The 20,093-nt window shown below is 49.2% G+C and overlaps 1 protein-coding gene across 7 annotated transcripts in view; it reads left to right on the top strand.

Moving 5' to 3' along the window:
• The window catches only part of MLPH (melanophilin), a 91,489-nt gene that overhangs the window by 53,789 nt on the left and 17,607 nt on the right, over window positions 1-20,093 (top strand). For 4 of the 7 annotated variants that reach the window (XM_088467740.1, XM_088467741.1, XM_088467738.1 and 1 more), the window contains 4 exons: window positions 9,296-9,472; window positions 10,248-10,403; window positions 11,703-11,795; window positions 16,249-16,341. In XM_088467740.1, coding sequence (XP_088323866.1) covers window positions 9,296-9,472; window positions 10,248-10,403; window positions 11,703-11,795; window positions 16,249-16,341 — 519 coding nt within the window. The remainder of the gene's footprint in view (window positions 1-9,295; window positions 9,473-10,247; window positions 10,404-11,702; window positions 11,796-16,248; window positions 16,342-20,093) is intronic. The other 3 variants (XM_088467744.1, XM_088467742.1, XM_088467743.1) reach the window with 2 other exon arrangements.

Raw genomic sequence — 20,093 nt, 5'->3', positions numbered from 1 at the left:
CTAGCTCCTCCTACCGAATCCCCGCACTGATTTGAATTCGGAACCGGCCCTTAAGTGAAGGGGCCATAGCAGGAGGGATTATTATTATAATTATTATCATTTATTTATATGGCGCCACAAGTGTTCCACAGCGCCTTACAATATATATAGACAAATACGTGACTAAAAACTTACAGTACAATACAATACAATGCAGGACGAGGGCATGGATAATATATATTGCTACATTAGCGACCATAACAACCACATAAGCAGCAGAGCTTAAGCAACCAAGTGTTAGGTGCCCTAGTGGGGAGTAAGAAGTAGATGAAAGTAATGGATGTAGTCATCAGCCGCAAATGTTCTAGAAGGGGACTAGTTTCGAACAACAGGGGAAAACAGTGGAGACATTGGATGGAAGAATCAGGGTCTTTCTAAAAGGTACCAGAAATACAGGTAAGAGGGAGGAGTAACAGCTAGGGCCATGTGTATAATTATTTAAAAGGAATATAAACTGTATGATAATACCACTGAGGCATAATATACCACTGATGCATGGAAGTGTCGACAAATGTTTTGTAATATGCAAAATAACATACGATGCGACCCGGCGGCATCAGCGCACTCAGAAGGGAGCTGTCAGGAACCGCAGACCCCACAGTCCCGGCCAGGGAGTTTGATCCTGGTGGCCGGTAAAGGGGCCGCCTCACAGGTTGGAGGTGTACTGTAAGAAAGTGCCGCCGGAGGTGAAGACATGCGTGACCCGGGGACACAATAGCGCAGAAGACAAGGGGGGAGGCAAGAGGACGAAGAAGAGCTGCCTTATGGAGCTGCTGGGGAAGGGGAAGGGGAAGTGCTAAGGACGGAGCATAATAAGAAGGGAGAAGAGAGGGAAAATTTTAAATGAAAGGGGGAAAAAAGGATAGAAGCAAAAAGATAAATGATGAATGGAGACAGGAATGGATACACAAAGGATGTGAGGTCACTGCCTGGACATGGGAGGAGCCAGGAGTGGAAGTGGAAGGAGGAATCAATAGTGAGGGGAGGGTCAGGCTAAATTAAGGGGGAGCGCCAGTCCCTTATTTTGCCAGGGGCACTCGGACCCCTAGATACATCCCTGCCAAACATCACTGGCCGAGACTCACTGGCAGGTGGTGTGACTCCCCTATTTGAATTTTGGACTGTGCTGCAGCCTCACCTCTGGAGCCTCCACAGGTTAAACTAGGTAGGGCCCAAATACTTTAAAGTGGGCCACAATACCATTTGCAAATCAAATGCTTACTCGGCCTCACTGTTTGTCTATGATCATCCCCTTCTGTAATAAGGCATCAGTCCCTAAGGGCTTGTCATGCCTACTGGGCAGTGCCCGCCCTCTCCACCACTATAAACATCGTCTATGTAAGTGCTGAGCAGGGGAAGCTCCACTGGGTAAACCCTTACTCTATGTCCACAGCAGCAGAATAACTGAGGCAGTATCACACTGAAAATATACACCTACTGTATGGAGTAACCCTACATCTTATATACGATCTTGGTGCCAATGAAAGCACTTGCAAAACTGGCAAGGTGTGTGTTAGCATGCCCTAGTAGCCTATGCGCCAGGTTTATGTTAGACATACATCTGACACACAATATTATTTCTAGTGAAATACGCATAGGCTATTTCAATAAAATGTACATAAAACCCTTCAAATACAGCAGGTATAACGCTCCCTCCCATGTATGTAAATAACCAGTATCAATGATGAATCTGCAATCAGCCAATCAGAAGTGGCTACCTAGTGCTGGTAACCACCATCATCATCATCATCGTGCTCCAGATATCAGGCACACACAATTGATACGGCTTTGACAAGCATACATGCGGCTCTGTGTGCATCTGTACCTGCTTGCTTGAATAAGGCATCAACATTGCCATAATATACAGAGAGCATCAAAGTGCCCACTATATACTACAGAGGACATCAAAGTGACCACCATACAATAAAGATAGCATCGCAGTGACTGCCATATACTGCAGAAAACATCAGCGACAGTCATATACTACAAAGAGCATCTCATGACCACAGTATAATGCAGAGAACATCACAGTGACCACCATATAATACAGATATCACAGTAACTGTCACATAATACATAGAGCATCCCATGACCACCATATAATGCAGAGAGCATTAGTGACCGCCATACAATACAAAGGGCATCAGTGACTGCCATATAATACCGCAAGCATCAGTGACTGACATACAGTATAATACAGAGTATCAGTGACCACAATATAATACAGAGAGCATCAGCAACTGACATTTAATACAGAGAGTATCAGTGACCACAATATGAGAGCATCAGTGACCATCATATAATACAGACAGCATCAGTGACTGACATATATAATACAGAGAGCATCAGTGACCACTATATAAAACAGAGAGCATCAGTGATGACCATATAATACAGAGAACAACTGTGATCACGATATAATACACAGAACATCAGTGACAACCATATAATACACAGAACATCCTAGTGACCACAACACATGGAGCATTCGAGTGACTAACAGCATTTTAATGAGTACTACAAAAGGTCATACAAAAAGAAGGAGAAAGGCATTTGAATAAAAAGGGCCAGATTCTGAGTCGGAAACATCAGTGGTTATATTTCTATACAGATGAGGCAGGCTGCTTACATTATTATGCTGATGCAAATATCAGCCCAAAAATGCCAATACGTCAGCATGTGGAAGCCTATCCCACTGTTTCTATATCTACAGTCACATCTGTCATCAGTAGTATCTGTACTTGCACCCATCCCATGGTGGGTTCCGACAGCTCCCCTCTAGTGGCATCCCCGCACCCTTTCCTCTCCAATCCTCCCTCTTCAGTCACAAGCGAGTAAATATGCAGATGCAGTCAGTCTGCAGAACATTATCTATGAATGCGCAGAATCAATTTCCTTACTTTACGCTATGTAAACTGGTGTAAGTCCAACAGCCCCTTTATCTCTTGCACCCATCCCATGGTGGGTGCCGACAGCTCCCCTCTAGTGGCATCCCCGCACCCTTTCCTCTCCAATCCTCCCTCTTCAGTCACAAGCGAGTAAATATGCAGATGCAGTCAGTCTGCAGAACATTATCTATGAATGCGCAGAATCAATTTCCTTACTTTACGCTATGTAAACTGGTGTAAGTCCAACAGCCCCTTTATCTCTAGTTGACTGATATGTGCCTGAATGTGTACGTGCAACTCAAGATTGGCACAAAGCTGTGATGTCTTTTGCATTATAAGAGGAAGGTATAACACAAATTAACAATGGTTTCAGTGTATACTGTATTGGTAAAAACAAAAGGGTTTGTATAAATACAACAGGATCCCATCAATGGCTAAGCAAAGGTTCACACTGAGATCCCAACGTTATATATTTTTTGTGAAGCTGAGGGATCTTGTGAAGAACAGCCAGGCTTCCCACTGCTCCAGCCTCTTTCAATAAGGAGTTGCTAATGGGAGCTCTCTGTTCTCTCCAGTACGTTCAGCACAGTAAAAGATGCTTCATGAAGATCAAAGTGCCTCTTGAGCTGGGTTCCAAGGCTGGAGCTGAGAGCTCTCAAGGAGCTGTGCCAACACAGAAAATGAGCACATCGCCTGCCCTACGTGACCCCACCCATTCGAGAACCACTCACATAACATATCAGCGAGAAGTTCCATGTAAGCTTCAGGGATAGCAGCATCTATTTCAGGCTAATGGATCTATTTAGCTTTTACTAAAAAGAAAATGAAAGTGTGGAGTGCGTGATGTGTTTCTTTTTAGTTTATTCTTCATTTCAGTGTTATTGAGTAGCAGTAAATTATGGATTGACTTGCAATACATCTCTATATATAAAATCAAATGTCCTGACTAACTGACTGACTCACTGACTCATCAGCACCCAGCCCCAACCCCTGGAACTAGAAACATGAAGATCGGGGAGTATATGTCTTCCATTATGTAGATACTGTACCCACTAAGAAGGGATTTTTTGAAATTCGACTCCTAAGGAGGTGAAAGGGGATAAAATGTTTCCTCCCCTGTCCATTGTCCTGACTGTCTCATTGTGGCTGTAGCACAGTTCTTTATTCAATCACCAACTGTCACCCAAAGTGCTGCCAAACATCACCGGCAGTTGGTGTGGCTCCCTTATTTGTATAGTGAGGGAAGGAAATGTGTTACTACAGATGTGAGAGAGGAAAATGTGTTACTAGACAGGTCTGAGGGAAGGAATATGTTACTACAGAGGTAAGAGGAAAATGTGTTACAACAGCAGTGAGCGGTGTGTTATTAAACAGGTGAGGGAAGGGAATGTGTTACTACACAGGTGAGGGAGGGGAATGTGTTACTACACCGGCGAGGGAGGGGAATGTGTTGCTACACAGGTGAGGGAGGGGAATGTGTTGCTACACAGGTGTGGGAGGGGAATGTGTTACTACACAGATGAGGGAAGAGAATGTCAAATGTATTTACTACAGGTTGATGGAACGGAATCTGGGCCTGATTCAGAGCCGGACGCTCGGACCAGAGCGCTCGTTCTGAATCGGGGCCCTCCTACCTAAAAATGGATTGGCCTCCTGACAAGCGGCCTCCGGACAATCCACAGCTTATGCGAATGGCCAAAAAGATGGTCACGATGGTCAAGACCATCGCGACCATCGGGCTTGCGACGTGATCCTTGTGGTAGGGTCTCGTTGCCGCAATCCCTGGAGTGCTTTCGGCTCTATCAGAGCCAAGAGCACTCCCACTGACATCACTCGTGATGTCAGTGGGGCCGGCTCCAGATGGAAGGTGTTCCCATGGGAACGCCTCCGTCTGGGCAGCAACGCCACCAGCACGCCCACCAAAGAAGGCGTGCTGTCAATCACCATCGACAGCACGCCCCCTTTGGTGTGAGACCCATAGCTCCCTCCGTCGTGTGCATGCGTATTAGGGCACCATCGACCCGCTTGCGATCGCTCAGTGTTCGCGAGCGGGTCTGAATCAGGCCCTCTGTTACAACACAGGTGAGGGAAGGGAATGTGTTACTATTACATGGGTGAGCAGGGGTAATGTGTTATTACAGAGATGAGGGAGGAGAATAAGTTGCTAAAGGTGTGAGTGAGAGTAATGTGTTACTACAGGCAAGGATGGTTCTAGGGGCGGGCTGACAGGGCTGATGCCCGGAGTGCCAACCTCTAAAGGGCGCCACTGAGTCCCCCGGTCATTTTCAATTTTTTTTTTTCATTATAATTGCTGGCTGCCGGGCAGCTGTTGTTACTGGCAGCCGGATTTATATAGCAGCTTCAGCAGCAGCAGTATACTCGGAGTCTCTGAGGCTTATGGGGGGTATCCACTTAGCGATTTAAACAAGCGATTGCACGATAACGATGTTGTTATCGTGCAATCGCTTGCAAATCGGGCATGCATCGGGCATGTTTTGGACGGAAGCGACCCGCGATGCGCGTGCCCGCGGGTCGCTTCCGGCATCCGACATCACCCGTACATGCAGGTCAACCCGACGATCTCGTCAGGTTCAGCATGTGCGGGGATGAGGGATGTGCCGGGACTGAACGAGTGAAGATTCAGTCTAAGCACATCACTAGCTATACAAACGACAGCATGATTGCAATGTCGCAATTGTGCTCTTGTTTGTATATCGCTAAGTGGATACCCCCCATTAGCCTGAGAAGCTCCGCCGCCTTGAGCTCTGCTCTCAGCGCCCGAGCCAACTCGGACTGGAAGACCAGCATCAGTGAAGGATTTTTTTCAAACAAGTGTACTGTTATAAGTGATGCTGGTGTTAGTAAGGGGGGGCGTGTGCTGCTGGGGTGTTGGTAAGGGAGGGGTGGAGTGTACTGCTGATGCTGGGGTGTTGGTAAGGGGGGGAGTGTGCTGCTGAGGTCTTGGTAAGGGAGGGGAGTGTGCTGCTGGGGTGTTGGTAAGGGAGAGGGAGTGTGCTGCTGGTCCTGGGGTGTTGGTAAGGGGGGAATGTGCTGCTGGGGTGTTGGTAAAGGGGGGGGTGGTGTTGGGAAGGGAGGGGAATGTGCTGCTGGGGTGTTGGTAAGGGGGGGTGTGGTGTTGGGAAGGGAGGGGAGTGTGCTGCTCGGGTGTTGGTAAAGGAGGGGGTGTTGCTGCTGGTGTAAGGGAGGGGGAGTGAGTAATGGAGGCAGGCTCAGCAACATACCCAGGCAGGTACCCCTTACTGCTAAGAGGTATCCATATACACCTGTAGCCCTTATCACTATGGGCAGGGGCGGAACTAGCGGCGGTGCAGCCGGTGCCTTGCACCGGGTCCCACTGTGGTGCAGGGGCTCATGGCCACCTGCATCCGACAGCACCGCTGCCTGCTGACCCGGTCTCCATTAAGTAAATGGTTGGAGCCGGAGCGGGCCCGCTCAGGCCACTCCGGCTCCAACATGACAGACACCCGCTTCGGTCGGCCCGGCCCCTTGTTATGACACGACACGCGTGACGCCATGATGTCACACGCGCTGTGTCATAATTAGGGGCCGGGCTGCTGGAGGGAGAGGATCGAGAGAAGCTGCGGATTGAGAGGAGCAGTGAGGAAGAAGCAGCCAAGGAAACAAGGTAAGTGGCTGCGGTGGTATGGGGTGGGGGGCAAGGCTGGGACACACATTGGGCCTGGGACACACGCTGGGGCTGAGACACACACTGAGGCTGGGGGTGAAAGAGGCTGATGCTGGGGTACGCTGGGGCTGGGGGGGAAAACGAGGCAGACACACGCTGGGGCTGGGGGGGGAGAATGAGGCTGACAGGCTGGAGGGGGGAATGAGGCTAACAGGCTGGGGCTGGGGGGGAGAATGAGGCTGACACACTGGGGTTGGGGGGGAGAATGAGGCTGACACACTGGGGTTGGGTGGGGGGAATGAGGCTGACATGCTGGTTCTGGGACACATGCTGGGGCTGGGGAAGAGAATGAGGCTGACATGCTGGGGTTGGGTGGGGGGAATGAGGCTGACAGGCTGGGACTGGGGGGGAGAATGAGGCTGACACGCTGGGGCTGGGGGAGAGAATGAGGCTGACAGGCTGGGGCTGGGGGAGAGTATGAGGCTGACACACTGGAGATGGACAGACTGGATTTAATGACTGGGGGGGCAGTGAGGGGTGGTGGAGTCTGGGCAGCAGGACAGACACTGGATTTAATTACTGGGGGGGTGAGGTTTGGTGAAAAAATGTTGGGGTGCGGGGTGTCAGGAATGGGCGGGGGGGGGGGCCCAAAGCATATTCTTGCACCTGGGCCCACCACTCTCTAGTTCCTCCACTGACTATGGGGCAACATAACCAAGGTACACCTTATCACTGAGGCAGTAGGCTCCTCCACATACCCAGATACCACCCACCACTGGAGGCAGGCTTCGCCACTTACCTCTATACTTTTTTCCACTGGAGGCAGACTCCTCCACATTCCCACATACCACTCACTAATAGAGACAGGCTCCTACTCATACCCAGGTACCACTCACCACTAGAGACAGGCTCCTACACATACCCAGGTACCACTCACCACTAGAGACAGGCTCCTACACATACCCAGGTACCACTCACCACTAGAGACAGGCTCCTACACATACCCAGGTACCACTCACCACTAGAGACAGGCTCCTTCACATACCCAGGTACCACTCACCACTAGAGACAGGCTCCTTCACATACCCAAGTACCACTCACCACTAGAGACAGGCTCCTACACATACCCAGGTACCACTCACCACTAGAGACAGGCTCCTACACATACCCAATTACCACTCACCACTAGAGACAGGCTCCTTCACATACCCAGGTACCACTTACCATACAGACAGGCTCCTACACATACCCAGGTACCACTTACCAATAGAGACTGACACTGACTACTGTAGGCAGTCTCATTCACATACCCAGCTACTACTGAAGATCGGCTCCTACAATGTAAAGGGCATTACTGCGTATGGCATAATGTGTTATAAAGGGCATTACTGCGCATGGCAATTATTCATCCGTAAGTGCTGGGCATGCCCCAAAGTGTGATGAATTGGGGGTTTAGCAGTAAGCACACCCCCCCTTCCTCCCCAATCGGTCACGCCCCCTTTGAGGAACGACATCTGTAAGAACTTTTTTTTGGGGGGGGGGGCCGCAACTGGAAACTTTCGCCCTGAGCTCCACAATGTCTAGAACCGGCCCTGACTGTAAGGGACTGGAATGATTGTATTTTTACACAGATGAGGGAGGGTAATGCTGAATGTGTTACAACTCAGGCGAGCGAGGGAAATATGTTACTACAGAGTTGAGTGAGGATAATGTTACTACAGAGGTGAGGGAGTGGAATGTTTAGTACACTTCTGCACAATGTTGCAAATCACGGCATTGCATGGCATAGAGGGCAGAAATGACGCGTTTCTCAGTGTAGACACTCTGCACTGACACAATACCTGTACTGTGCATGTGCAGTACAGGTCTGCTGCCAATTCTGAGCGGAGAAGGGGTGACGACGGCCTCTGTTTTCCAAAACGAAGGTGTGACCGCCATTGGGGGGGGGGGGGGAAGAGGCCAGGATCTCTGTCGGCTGATGGAGATTTCCCGGCCTCTTTTGAGCAGCTGTGATCGCCGCCTTGAGTGACCCCACTCAGCCGGCAGAGGGTCATACAGATGATCCAATGCTTCGTCGGCTCGGATCATTAATGCTGCATTACTATAACAGTGCTATCACAGCGGCTACCATGTTAGCAGCTGCGATAGCAAATCCGTCCCGAGCCTGAATCACTCCCTCTGTTCCTCCCACCTTGATGCTATCCTCTGGGGTTTCATGGAAGCAACAATAACATAGTATGTATGATATTACAATATTGCAACTATGCTACTGTACGCCTTATATTTCTAGTTGGTAGCTTATATATTTAATATTGTCGGACAAGACTTTGTTTACAGACTCGCATAAAAAGGCAGATTCAGAGCAAACCAGATGCTGGGTGCAAAGTTTGCAACAAGTAAAACAATTTTGTGCTTCAGTTGTAAAATGCAAAATGAAAAATCTGCTGTCAGGGTTCTGCGGCGAGAGGGGATCAAGGCCATATGTAAAATACAGTGTAACAATAGAGATGGTCAGTATGTGTGTGTGAAGTATACAGAGGTCAGCCATAATTGCAGTGAGTGCACAAAGGTTTGTACAGTATCTGCACCCTGCTTTGCATGACCCACAAATTTTGCCCTTCTTAAAATTGTTGTAAGAAACACAAACATCTAGAACTAGGCCCCTCTAATAAAGTTAGGTTCATGGATATTCTGACTGGTCCGTAACTTCTCCCATCCGCAGAGGACAGCGGCTCAGGCTCTCTGTGACATCACGTCTAAAACGTTGAGGACCATAAATGCCACCGAGAGAGCCATGCAGGAGGCCCTTGGGGGTGAGAGCCAGCAGCCCACCATTCCTTGCTCCCAGCCCGGAGACAGCAAGAAGGCACAGGCTGAATTCCAGAACTTAGAAGAAAATGTAAGGAAGAGGAAAGCTAGTAGAACGCGATATCATGAAGAGAGTGGAGCTTTGATAATATATCACGTTAACATTCGTGTCTAGCCGTAATATGCTATCTCTTACTTACCGAGTCAAAGCTGTCATCCAGAAAAACACAGTTAATTGATATAACATTTAAATGAACATAATGTAGACATCCTGTTTTATTCATTTTATGTTGATAGGGTTAAAAATAAAGTGTAGTTGGGTAAGGAAATGTGGATTGGAAGATCATAGGTGCCATACTGTTTAAAGAAATCCCTCGTTAATGGTCACTATGGTCACAGTTTAACCATAGGTTCCAAATTAAACCAGAATTCACCTTCAATCCAAATCCCCTCTGCCAGCTGTTCCATGTATAGGTTTAATTTTAATTACACTTTAACATAACTGATATCTATCATCTACTGGGTAATAATATGCAGTTTCCTCATAGTTTGCAATTTTCTATAAGATTAAGGGGGAGATTTATCAAAGCTTGGAGAGAGATAAAGTACCAACCAATCAGCTCCTAACTATAATTTTACAAACACAGCCTGTAAGGTGACAATTAGGAGCTGATTGGTTAGTACTTTATCTTTCTCCACTATTTCTCTCTCCAAGGCTTAGTGAATAGACCCCAAAGACCCCTTTGTTTGAAACATGACAATTAGGAGCTGATTGGTTGGTACTTATCTCTCTCCCCAAGGCTTTATACATCTCCCCCTAAATACTTTTAACATATTGGTAAGACCTGAACATTACTCCGTTCCAGGTGTACATGGTAGCAGGTAAGACCTATGGACTGGAGCGGAGCCTGCAGGACCTGGAGGAGAGGGCGCAAATGAGTGGAACCACAGATTCTGAACTTTCAGAGTTAGAGGTCAGCGTAGCGTCTGCTATGGCGCAAGTGCAGCAAACGGAGAGCGAGGTGAGAGTCACGGAAACGCTCCGTATATTCCTTTTATCCAGGGCGGCAGCATAGATTTCCTGCTTAGGGCCTGATACTGAACGTAAAGATGCATTTGCACACTTCTGTTTCAACGTCTGTATTTTCAGTTAAATAAAGCTTTAGTTATGTGTAATATTATATATAATGTATAGATGGATATGGCGCCAATGTCTGAAAATCATCATCATCATCAACTCCTAATCTTACACCTGGTTTATGTAGTTTTAAGCTGCATACACACGTAACGATTTTGTTAGTGAATGATGGCCCTGATTCAGAGCCGGACGCTCTGACAGAGCGCTCGCTCTGAATCAGGCCGTCCTTAATTTTTAGAGTGGCCTCCTGGCCGCTCGTATAGCTGTGGGTGACCACCCACAGCTATATAACGAGCGGCCAGGAAGATGGTCGCGATGGTCAAGACCATCGCGACCATCGGGCTTGCGACGTGATCCTTGTGGTAGGGTCTCGTTGCCGCAAGCCCTGGAGTGCTTTCGGCTCTATCAGAGCCAAGAGCACTCCCACTGACATCACCTGTGATGTCAGTGGGGCCGGCCCCAGACGGTAGGCGTTCCCATGAACGCCTCCGTCTGGACAGCCACGCCCCCGGCACGCCCACTAAAGGGGGCGTGCTGTCACTCACCATCGACGGCACGCCCCCTTTGGTACGAGACCCGGAGCGACAGCTTGCCTGTCGCTATCCGGGTCTCGCACATGCGCACTGGGCCAACATCGACCCGCTTGCGAGTGCTCAGCGCTCGCGAGCGGGTCTGAATCAGGCCCGATGTTTGTTCAGTTTTTCCTTTCAGAAATTGAACGATTTTTTGAAGTGTAATGGACGATTTTTTTTAATGATTTTTTGAACGGTGAACGAAAAATGTTCCTTCCCTTAATGAAAATCGTTAAGTTGGTCAGTCTGAAATGGACGATAAACTACAAACGGGAATACGCATGAACGATAATCATTCATCGTTATAACTCCGAAACTGAACGATTTTTTGAACGATTGAACGATAACGACGTAGTTACAGTTAAATCGTTCAAAAAATGCAAGTCTTGTAGCTACTTGTACTTCAATATCCATGTAATACTAAATAAGGCTCTTAGCGGCATTACTGTATTGTACCAGCATCTCCGATCCGCCTCTCCAAGTGCAAGGGGCAGCAAGTACATACACATAGATGCAAGTTGTGTGCGTGAGCAGTGCATCAGTGTAGCACTAAGATGCATCTGTACATCGTGCATCTATAAGTAATATTTCTGCTCTCTCTCTCTCTCCAGGTGTCAGATATTGAATCCAGAATAGCAGCTCTGAGTGCAGCGGGGCTCACTGTCTCCCCATCAGACAAAGCCAAAAAGAAGTACAGTCCTCGGGTAAGATCTTAAATTGTGTGTATCAGGCCCGGACTGGCCATCGGGCACTTCTGGCATATGCCAGAAGGGCTGATGGCTTAAGGACCGGCTCGAGGAGGGGTGAAGCAAAAGACCCCCACCCTCCACCCAACGGCTCCGAAATCGGAAGGGGTAGAGGCGTGTATGGGCCGGCGGCGGCTGTGCTGGGCCGAAAAGAGACAGGGGCGTGCCGCGAGGCCAGCCCCCGTGACTCGCGGCACACCCCCTTGCATTTACCACACCCCCCTCTACACGGAAGTGCAGGGCGGACTGCCAGGGCTGATATACAGCCCCAGTCCATCCCTGGTGTGTAATATATATATATATATATATATATATATATAAGTATCCGCACTCTCATCTTCAACCGTAGTCAACATTCGAGGTGCTCTCCCTGGAGCAGAACCTGTTCCAAAATTATATAGTCAATAATAGAAAAAGGGGCACTCACCAGAGCAGCATCTAGGCAACCAAACATCAGTGCAGCAAAGTCAGCATACAGAATCTGGAAATCTGTATGCTGCCTTTGCTGCACTGATGTTTGGTTGGAGGTCTTGAGAAAGGTCATGTTTGACCGAAAAGTTGACGACATGTTTTCTGGATTTGCTGTGTAAGCATTAAAAACCCATTTTTGCCTAGATGCTACTCTGGTGAGTGCCCCCTTTTTCTATGATTGACCATATCTATATATATCTCTTATACTCTATATAGAGTATACCGTATTATCATTTTAAGCAGATGTCCAGTCAATCCGTCGGTGGCCTTGCTGGGCATTGCACGGGATACTACATTGATAGCCATTAACTAGTTTTGATTTTCTGCCAAAATTCACTAATAGGGAGAGTTACTGTATCAAACATTTTAAAAAGGAACGCTGGAGATGTTCGCCATAGTAACCAATTAGATTCTAGCTATCATTTTCTAAACTGTACTAGATAAATTATAGCAAAAATCTGATTGGTTGCTATGAGCAGAACCCCCAATTGTCCTTTGTAGAAGCTTTTTAAAATGATTACCCTGGGACAGTGGCGTAACTAGCATATTTGGAGCCCAGGACAAATTTGAAAATGGAGCCCCCCACACTATGTAGTGCGCCGCAGGCGCGCGCTGCGAAAAATGGGCGTGGTCACACGGGTCATGGCCACTGAAAAATTGGGCGTGTCAACTTGACACACAACCCTTTCTTGTCACTGAGAACATTTTTCCTTTTGCATCTTAATGCAGTACCCCTTATACAGTCCCCCCTATGCAGTGCCCCTAGTAGTGTACCCCCTATTTAGTACACCCGGTATACAATGCCCCCAGTAGTGGTCCCTCTTATGCAGGCCCCCAGTAGTGCCCCTTATACAGTACCCAAGTAGTGGTCCCCCTTATGCAGCCCTAGATTAGTTCACCTTATACAGGCCCCCAGTAGTGATCCCCCATATGCAGTGCCCCTTACACAGTTCCCCCTGTAGTAGTCCCCCTTATGCAGCCCGCCATTAGTTCCCCTTATACAGTGCCCCCAGTAGTGATCCCCCATATGCAGCCTCCCAGTAGTGCCCCTTATACAGTGCCCCCAGTAGTTGTCCCCTCTATGCAGTGCCCCCTGTAGTGGTCCCCCCTGTGCAGTGCCCCCAGTAGTAAGCCCCTTATATAGTTCCCCAGTAGGAGTCCCCCTTGATGCAGTGCCTCCAATAGTAGTGGTCCCCCCCAGTAGTAGTCCCCAGTAGTGGTCCCCCCCAATGCAGTGCCCCCAGTAGTAGTCCCCCCTACACAGTGTCCTTTATAGTGGCCCCAGTAGGAGTTCCCCTTAATGCAGTGCCCCCTGTAGTAGACCCCAGTAATGGCCCCCCCGCAATGCAATGCCCCCAGTAGTATCCCCCCCAGTAGTAGCCCCGTGCCCCCACTCGAAGCAGTGCCCCCAGTAGTAGACCCCTCCTTAGTAATAGTCCCCCCCCTGTAGTAGACCCCAGTAGTGGTCCCACCCCAAAGCAGTGCCCCAGTAGTATCCCCCCAGTAGTAGTCCCCAGTAGTTGAACCCACCCCCCCTGAAGCAGTGCCCCCAATAGTAGTCCCCTCCTTAGCCCCCCCCCCGATAAATACACACTGAAATGAGACAGTAAATAAAGTAAAAATTCTTACCTGAATCCACGCTGCCGTCCGCTAGTCAGTAGTCCCGGGCTGGCGCGCTCTGCATTATGGGAGAAATGTCATGACGTCTCTCCCATCACCCACTGCAGGAGCCGGAAGGGAGCCGGCTCTTGCAGTGGGTGATGCGGCTGCAGCAGTCAATGAGAGTCTATCTGACGCTCATTGACTGCTGTTTAACACACACATCTGCGCCAGCGCTGGCGGTGATGTGTGTGCAGCAGCAGCAGCCAATGAGAGTCTGTCTGACTCTCATTGGCTGCTGATTCACACACACATCGCTGCCGGTCGGCGGTGATGTGTGTGCAGTAGCAGCAGCAGCCAATGAGAGTCGTCTGACTCTCATTGGCTGCTGGTTAACACACACATCGCCGCCAGTGCTGGCGGCGATGTGTGTGTTATGCACAGCCTGAACACGCCCGCCTGCCACCCTCCTCCTGGCGCTATTGGGCAAGTGCTCAGGGGGAGGAAAGGGGCTCAGCTGTGCAGCACAGGACCGGCGCTGGAAGCCTAGTGCCGGTCCTGTGTAAATGTGTAGTGCTGACCGCACACACTGCAGTCGGCACTACACTGGCTAACTAGGGCGGGCCGGTACCGGCCCCCCGCATGTGCCCCGCTCGCCCTGTCCTAGTTACGCCACTGCCCTGGGATACTAATTATTCAATGAACTTCCCTAGTCCCAGCTGCTTCCTGTTACCCTTGCCCTGTTACTACAAACACACTTGCCCCTGCCCATGTATCTGATTTATTACCCAATCCATACACTGACTACTGCTTATATAACTACGGGGTCTATTTACTAGGCCTTGGGTGGAGATAAAGTGAACTGAGATAAAGTTCCAACCAATCAGCTCCTAACTGCCATGTCACAGGCTGTGTTTGAAAAATGACCGTTAGGAGCTGATTTGGCTGGTACTTTGGGCCTGATTCAGAGCCGGACGCTATTTGCGCTCGCTCGTTCAGAAAAAGGGGCCGGCTATTTAAATTGAGCGCTCGCTCTTAGCGGTCTGTTGACGCCTCTATGTCTGAGTGAGCGAACGAAACATGCGCTCGCTATTTTGTAAAGACGCCCCCTGGCCGCTCGCATCCTACATCATCTCCGCTATTTATTTGATTAATCGAGTACATCGAAAGGCGTCTGAACTGCTCGCAGTGCTTGTGGTTGGATTTTCCTACCACAATCATGCGAACAGTTCAGGCTAAGAAACAACCAAGTGACGTGGTCGATGACGCTGCTTTGTTAATTATGCACACCCTTAAAACGCCCGTTTTGACCGTTTGGCACGCCTGCGTTCGGATCTCCACTCCCCGTTTTCAAGCACCTTCCCCTGTTACCACCCACAAACACCTCATCCTGTCACTCAAATTAGCAGGCACTCGCTATTTTGCGGGCGCTCGATTTCCGACCCCAATGACTGGTTGGCGCATGCGCATTACGACCCATACGCATGCGCAGTTGTGCGAACATCGCTCGTAGCGAACGAGCGGCCGCTTACGAGCGGCTCTGAATCAGGCCCTTTATCTCCATTCAAGGCTTAGTAAATAGACCTTGCACATCCCCAACTTCTACCTGTGCTGACCTCAGCTTGTTCCTCATTCTTTTCTCTCTGGAAACTGGATCTCTTCTGTTACCAGATCCATGACAGGCTCAGAAGGCATAACACATCCTACACAGAGAGCCAAACTAGTGGGATCTGCATTGAGTGCAATGTAGCATGGAACGTCATCCACAGGGGTAAATTTACTAAGATGGGAGCTCTATTTAAGAATTGATGTTGCCCATAGTAACCAATCAGATTCTACTTCTCATTAATCTAGCACCTTCTAGAAGATAATACCTGGAATCTGATTGGTTGCTATGGGCAACATCACTTCTTAATAGAACTCCCATCTTAGTAAATTTACCCCACAGTCTCCAACAGGACAGATGCACTGGTGGCCATAGTCTGACAGCAATGGTAGAATATTTTCATGCTTTTGCCAAAGCAATATCTGTGGGACTGCGATGATCTACTATCACGTAGCTCTGTCACCTGTCCGGCAAAAATGAACCTTGCAGCCAATGTTATTTTATATAGACCAGACGCATTGAGTATTGGTATAACAGCCGGACCAACAAAGTGGGGAAGTGGGATCAGTTATGGGGTGTCACACAAATAGTGGCTCTGGATGTGTTAGAGGGACAGGACTGAGACCTGAAATAACTGATACAAAATACAATTATTGACATGTTGTTACTGTTAGAGAGCTGTTTGTAGACTGTGGACTTCATGCTGTGCTGACATTTCTCTATGTAATCTATCAGAATGCTGCACCAGCCATATCGCGAAGCACAGAACCATTCCTGCCCTCATCTACAGAACTATACAGCCTGACATCAACACCCAGCGAAGCCAAAGTTAGTAACCCGCTGTATAAGTAGCAGGTGTGGGAAAGTTAATGTGACCTGTGAAATATACGGTCTCCTTCACAAGTACACCATGCAGAGCCTTCATGTATGTACCTAATTGTGTGTCTTAGGGGCCTATTCATTATCACCTGGGTACAGGATGCCAGTGGTCAGAATCCCGGTGCCGGCATCTCAGGGTTAGGATACCGATACCTGTCAGTAGGTATCCTAACCCTCCCCCTCTCTCTACCCAGGGCTGGCAACAGAAATCTTGGGGCCTGGTACACTGATGTCTCTGGGGACCCCCCTTGAAACTTGCCGTACCCTGATACCACCCCTCTAGACCAAAAACTTTGAACTCCCACATTTAATGCCAGGAGGTATTTAATCACTTGCCAATTATCATACATGGTAATCCTGTGGGTAACAATTGTTCACCCATAGCTCCCGGGTTAAGTGGAATTAGCAGAAATGGAATTACCCCAGGCCGTAAGTCCCAGAGGGTGCAAGGAAAAATCCGCTCTAAGTGCAACCTCTGGGACTTATTACACAGTTTAGCTGCAGTGATTGAATAGCTCATGGCAGAGCTGCACACTCAGCACGTTCCATGGCTAATTGAATCTGCCCCTCTGTTTCAACATCCCGTAGCCAGCATCCCGGCTTACGGGATGCCGACGGTCTAATTACCAACAGCAGTCGGGATCCCGGCTCAAGTATACCGACCGCCGGCACCCCAAAGGTAAGTATTGGGAGCTTAGGCAAGGTTTAGGATTAGGCACTAGGGGGAGGATTAGATTTAAGCACTGGGGAGGCGGAGGTTAGGGTTAGGCACTAAGGGGGGAGGTTAGAGTCAAACAACAAGAAAGGAGAGCTTAGGGTTAGAGCAGGAATAGGGCTAGCCCTTTTTGGGATGCCGGCGTTCGGATTCTGACAGCCGGGATCCAGAGAGCTGGCATCCCATACCCAGCCTACTGTATCCCTTTGGTCTGTATCAATGAATATTAGGCAGCAGCCTGCTCTGCATAATGGATAACTGTTCCAGGCCCGAAAAGTCTGCACACACATCTCATAAGTTGTAGACACCTTGGGATTTATATATACACAAACACACATGTGTGTGTATGTATGTGTGTATCAGTGGCATAAGTTCATCCCAGACGCCCGGAGGCAAGTTAGAGTTGTGTGCCCCACCCCTCGCCCCCCTAAGAAAAGGGAAAATAAATAAGGTGCATATATATCTATCAATATATATATACGCGGGCAATTAAAATATATTATCGGGACTAGGACCCAATAATCAATATATATGCCACTTTGGGGCCCCATATGAATTTATATATAAATACATTCAGTTTATATATCCTTCACACAGCTCTCCCCGTTCACTCAGATCTCCACCATCCCCCCCCCCACACACACAGCTGACTCAAATCGCCCAAAACAGCTTTCTACCCCCTCACTCAGCTCCCCGGCTCACACACATACACAGCACTGCACCCACACACATCCACCATCTCACACAGACCCCCCCCACACTCACACAACCCCCCCCACCCACATACACCCCCATCTCACTCTGACCTCCCCTACACACACAAACACACATACTCCTTCTCACACATACTCCACACACACACAGCTCTCCCTAATCACTCAGAATCCCCCCACAGCGTAAAAAATAAAAAAATGCTCTTTAAATATAAAACTTTCTTCAGCACCTACCACTCCCCCCACCCCATAGGGCTTTGCACTTACTATGATTTTCAGCCACAGTAGCTGCTGCTCAGCCTCTCCCGACTCCCGTCTACTCCACAGTGACAGCTGCCGGCCACACTGAGGGCTTAATTCAGAGGCGGCCGTACGGTCTACGACCACATGGCCGCCTCGATGTTTGGCCAGTGCGCATGTGCACGAGGTAGCCGGCTCCCTCGTGCGCATGCGTGAGACCCGCTACGACCGACAGCGCCGGTTGTAGCGGGTCTCTTTCCAAAGGGGGCGAGCTGTTGATGTTGATTGACAGCTCGCCCCGTTTGGAAGGCGGGCCGGGGGGGTGGCAGCCCAAATGGAGGCGTTCCCATGGGAACGCCTACCGTTTGGGGGAGGCCCCACTGACATCACTAGTGATGTCAGTGGAGAGCTTCCGGCTCTGACAGAGCCAGAAGCTCTCCGGGGCTTTCGACAAGTGAGACCCTACCCTAGGGTCTCGTCGTAAGCCCCGATGGTCGCGATGGTCTCTGACCATCGCGACCATCACCCGAGTGGTCGTTAGAGCTGTGGGTGTAAACCCACAGCCTAACGACCGAAACAGAGGTGGCCGGTCAGGATGCAAGCGGCCGCCAAGTTTCTGAGCGACCGATTGCATCCTCCGACCGCTTCTGAATGAGGCCCTGACTCCCGTCCACTCTCCAGTATCCCCACAATGACAGCTGCCGCGCAGCCCTTAAGCGCCCGTGCCGGGTGCACTGTCTTCCTCCTGGCTCCTCAGGCGGCAGGCTCAGCCTCAGGGATGGTAGGGGGTCACATCTTATGTGACTTCAGCCACCAGGGCAGTCCAGACGGGGAGGAGGAGCGCCGCTGATGCTGAGTGGGACTCGACGGCTCCTCTGTTTCAGCACAGGCGGGCACAGCAGTGCAGGGCAGGTGTAGCAGGACACGAACCGGTGACAATGGAGGAGTTGCCCCCTTCAGGGCTGGCGCCCGGCGGCAACTGACTCCATTGTCTCCGGCAGTTCCGCCACTGGTGTATATATATATATATAATTATATATGTGTGTGTGTATCAGAGCCGTAACTAGAATTTTTTTAAATAAGGACATAGGATAGTGCACCTGAAAAAAAGGTCCATGGCCTCATGGGGAAGGGCCAGGGAAGAGATAGGGGAGGCCAGGAGATGGTGGGGATAAAAGAGGAGGAAGCTACAAGTGAGTATGATAATACACAGGAAAATGTGTGTGTGTGTATATATATATATATAATATATATATATATATATATATATATATAGAAATCCAAAAGAAATTGGCACTCAGAGTAATTGAAAATGCAAATATAGAAATGTATTAAATTCGGTCTACAGCCGTTTCTGGGCCGAAGCCCCGTCTTCAGGACCACAATACAAACAAAACACATAAAATAACCACATAACCCCCCATATGTACCTTACCATCAACCGGCGCGCGCCTCCAGCCGTCCGTCAGGAACCATCCGCCGGAAGCACGTGACCGTCACACTTCCGGAAACTACAGCCGACATCGTCATGGGGACCGCAGAGTGCGTTCCACAGACCAGAGAGCCTGCGTTCCACAGTCGTGAACCGGCCCCGCCCCCCAGCAGTGGCACCTAAAGACACAGCAAGACACCCACCGATTGGTGTATGTACATCACAAGCCCAACAACATTACATAAACATTAACAAAAAATGACAAACATCATAAAAACCGAGCAAATAAGCACATACCCCGTTAGGACCCCCACAATCCATAATCCCACACTCCAGAATCCCAATCGCAAACATAGCAATACAAAGTGAAAATAAAAGATCACCATCACAATACCAAATCAATCATAGGAGGCTATTCCAATTAATTTTTTCATTTAAGCCATGTGGGGCAATGGTATTAAGTCTTAAAATCCACTTGGATTCCTTGATAAGTAACTGCTTAGCCCTATCACCCCGTCTCAGAGTGACGGGCACATGGTCAATCATAAAGTATCTAAGTGATGCCAGCGTGTGCCCGACCTCTTTGAAGTGTCGAGCAACT

This window comes from Taudactylus pleione, unplaced genomic scaffold (genome assembly GCF_031769625.1).
Source record: "Taudactylus pleione unplaced genomic scaffold, aTauple2 ptg000074l, whole genome shotgun sequence".
NCBI lineage: Eukaryota > Metazoa > Chordata > Amphibia > Anura > Myobatrachidae > Taudactylus > Taudactylus pleione.
This window is presented reverse-complemented; position numbering and strand designations above follow the sequence as displayed.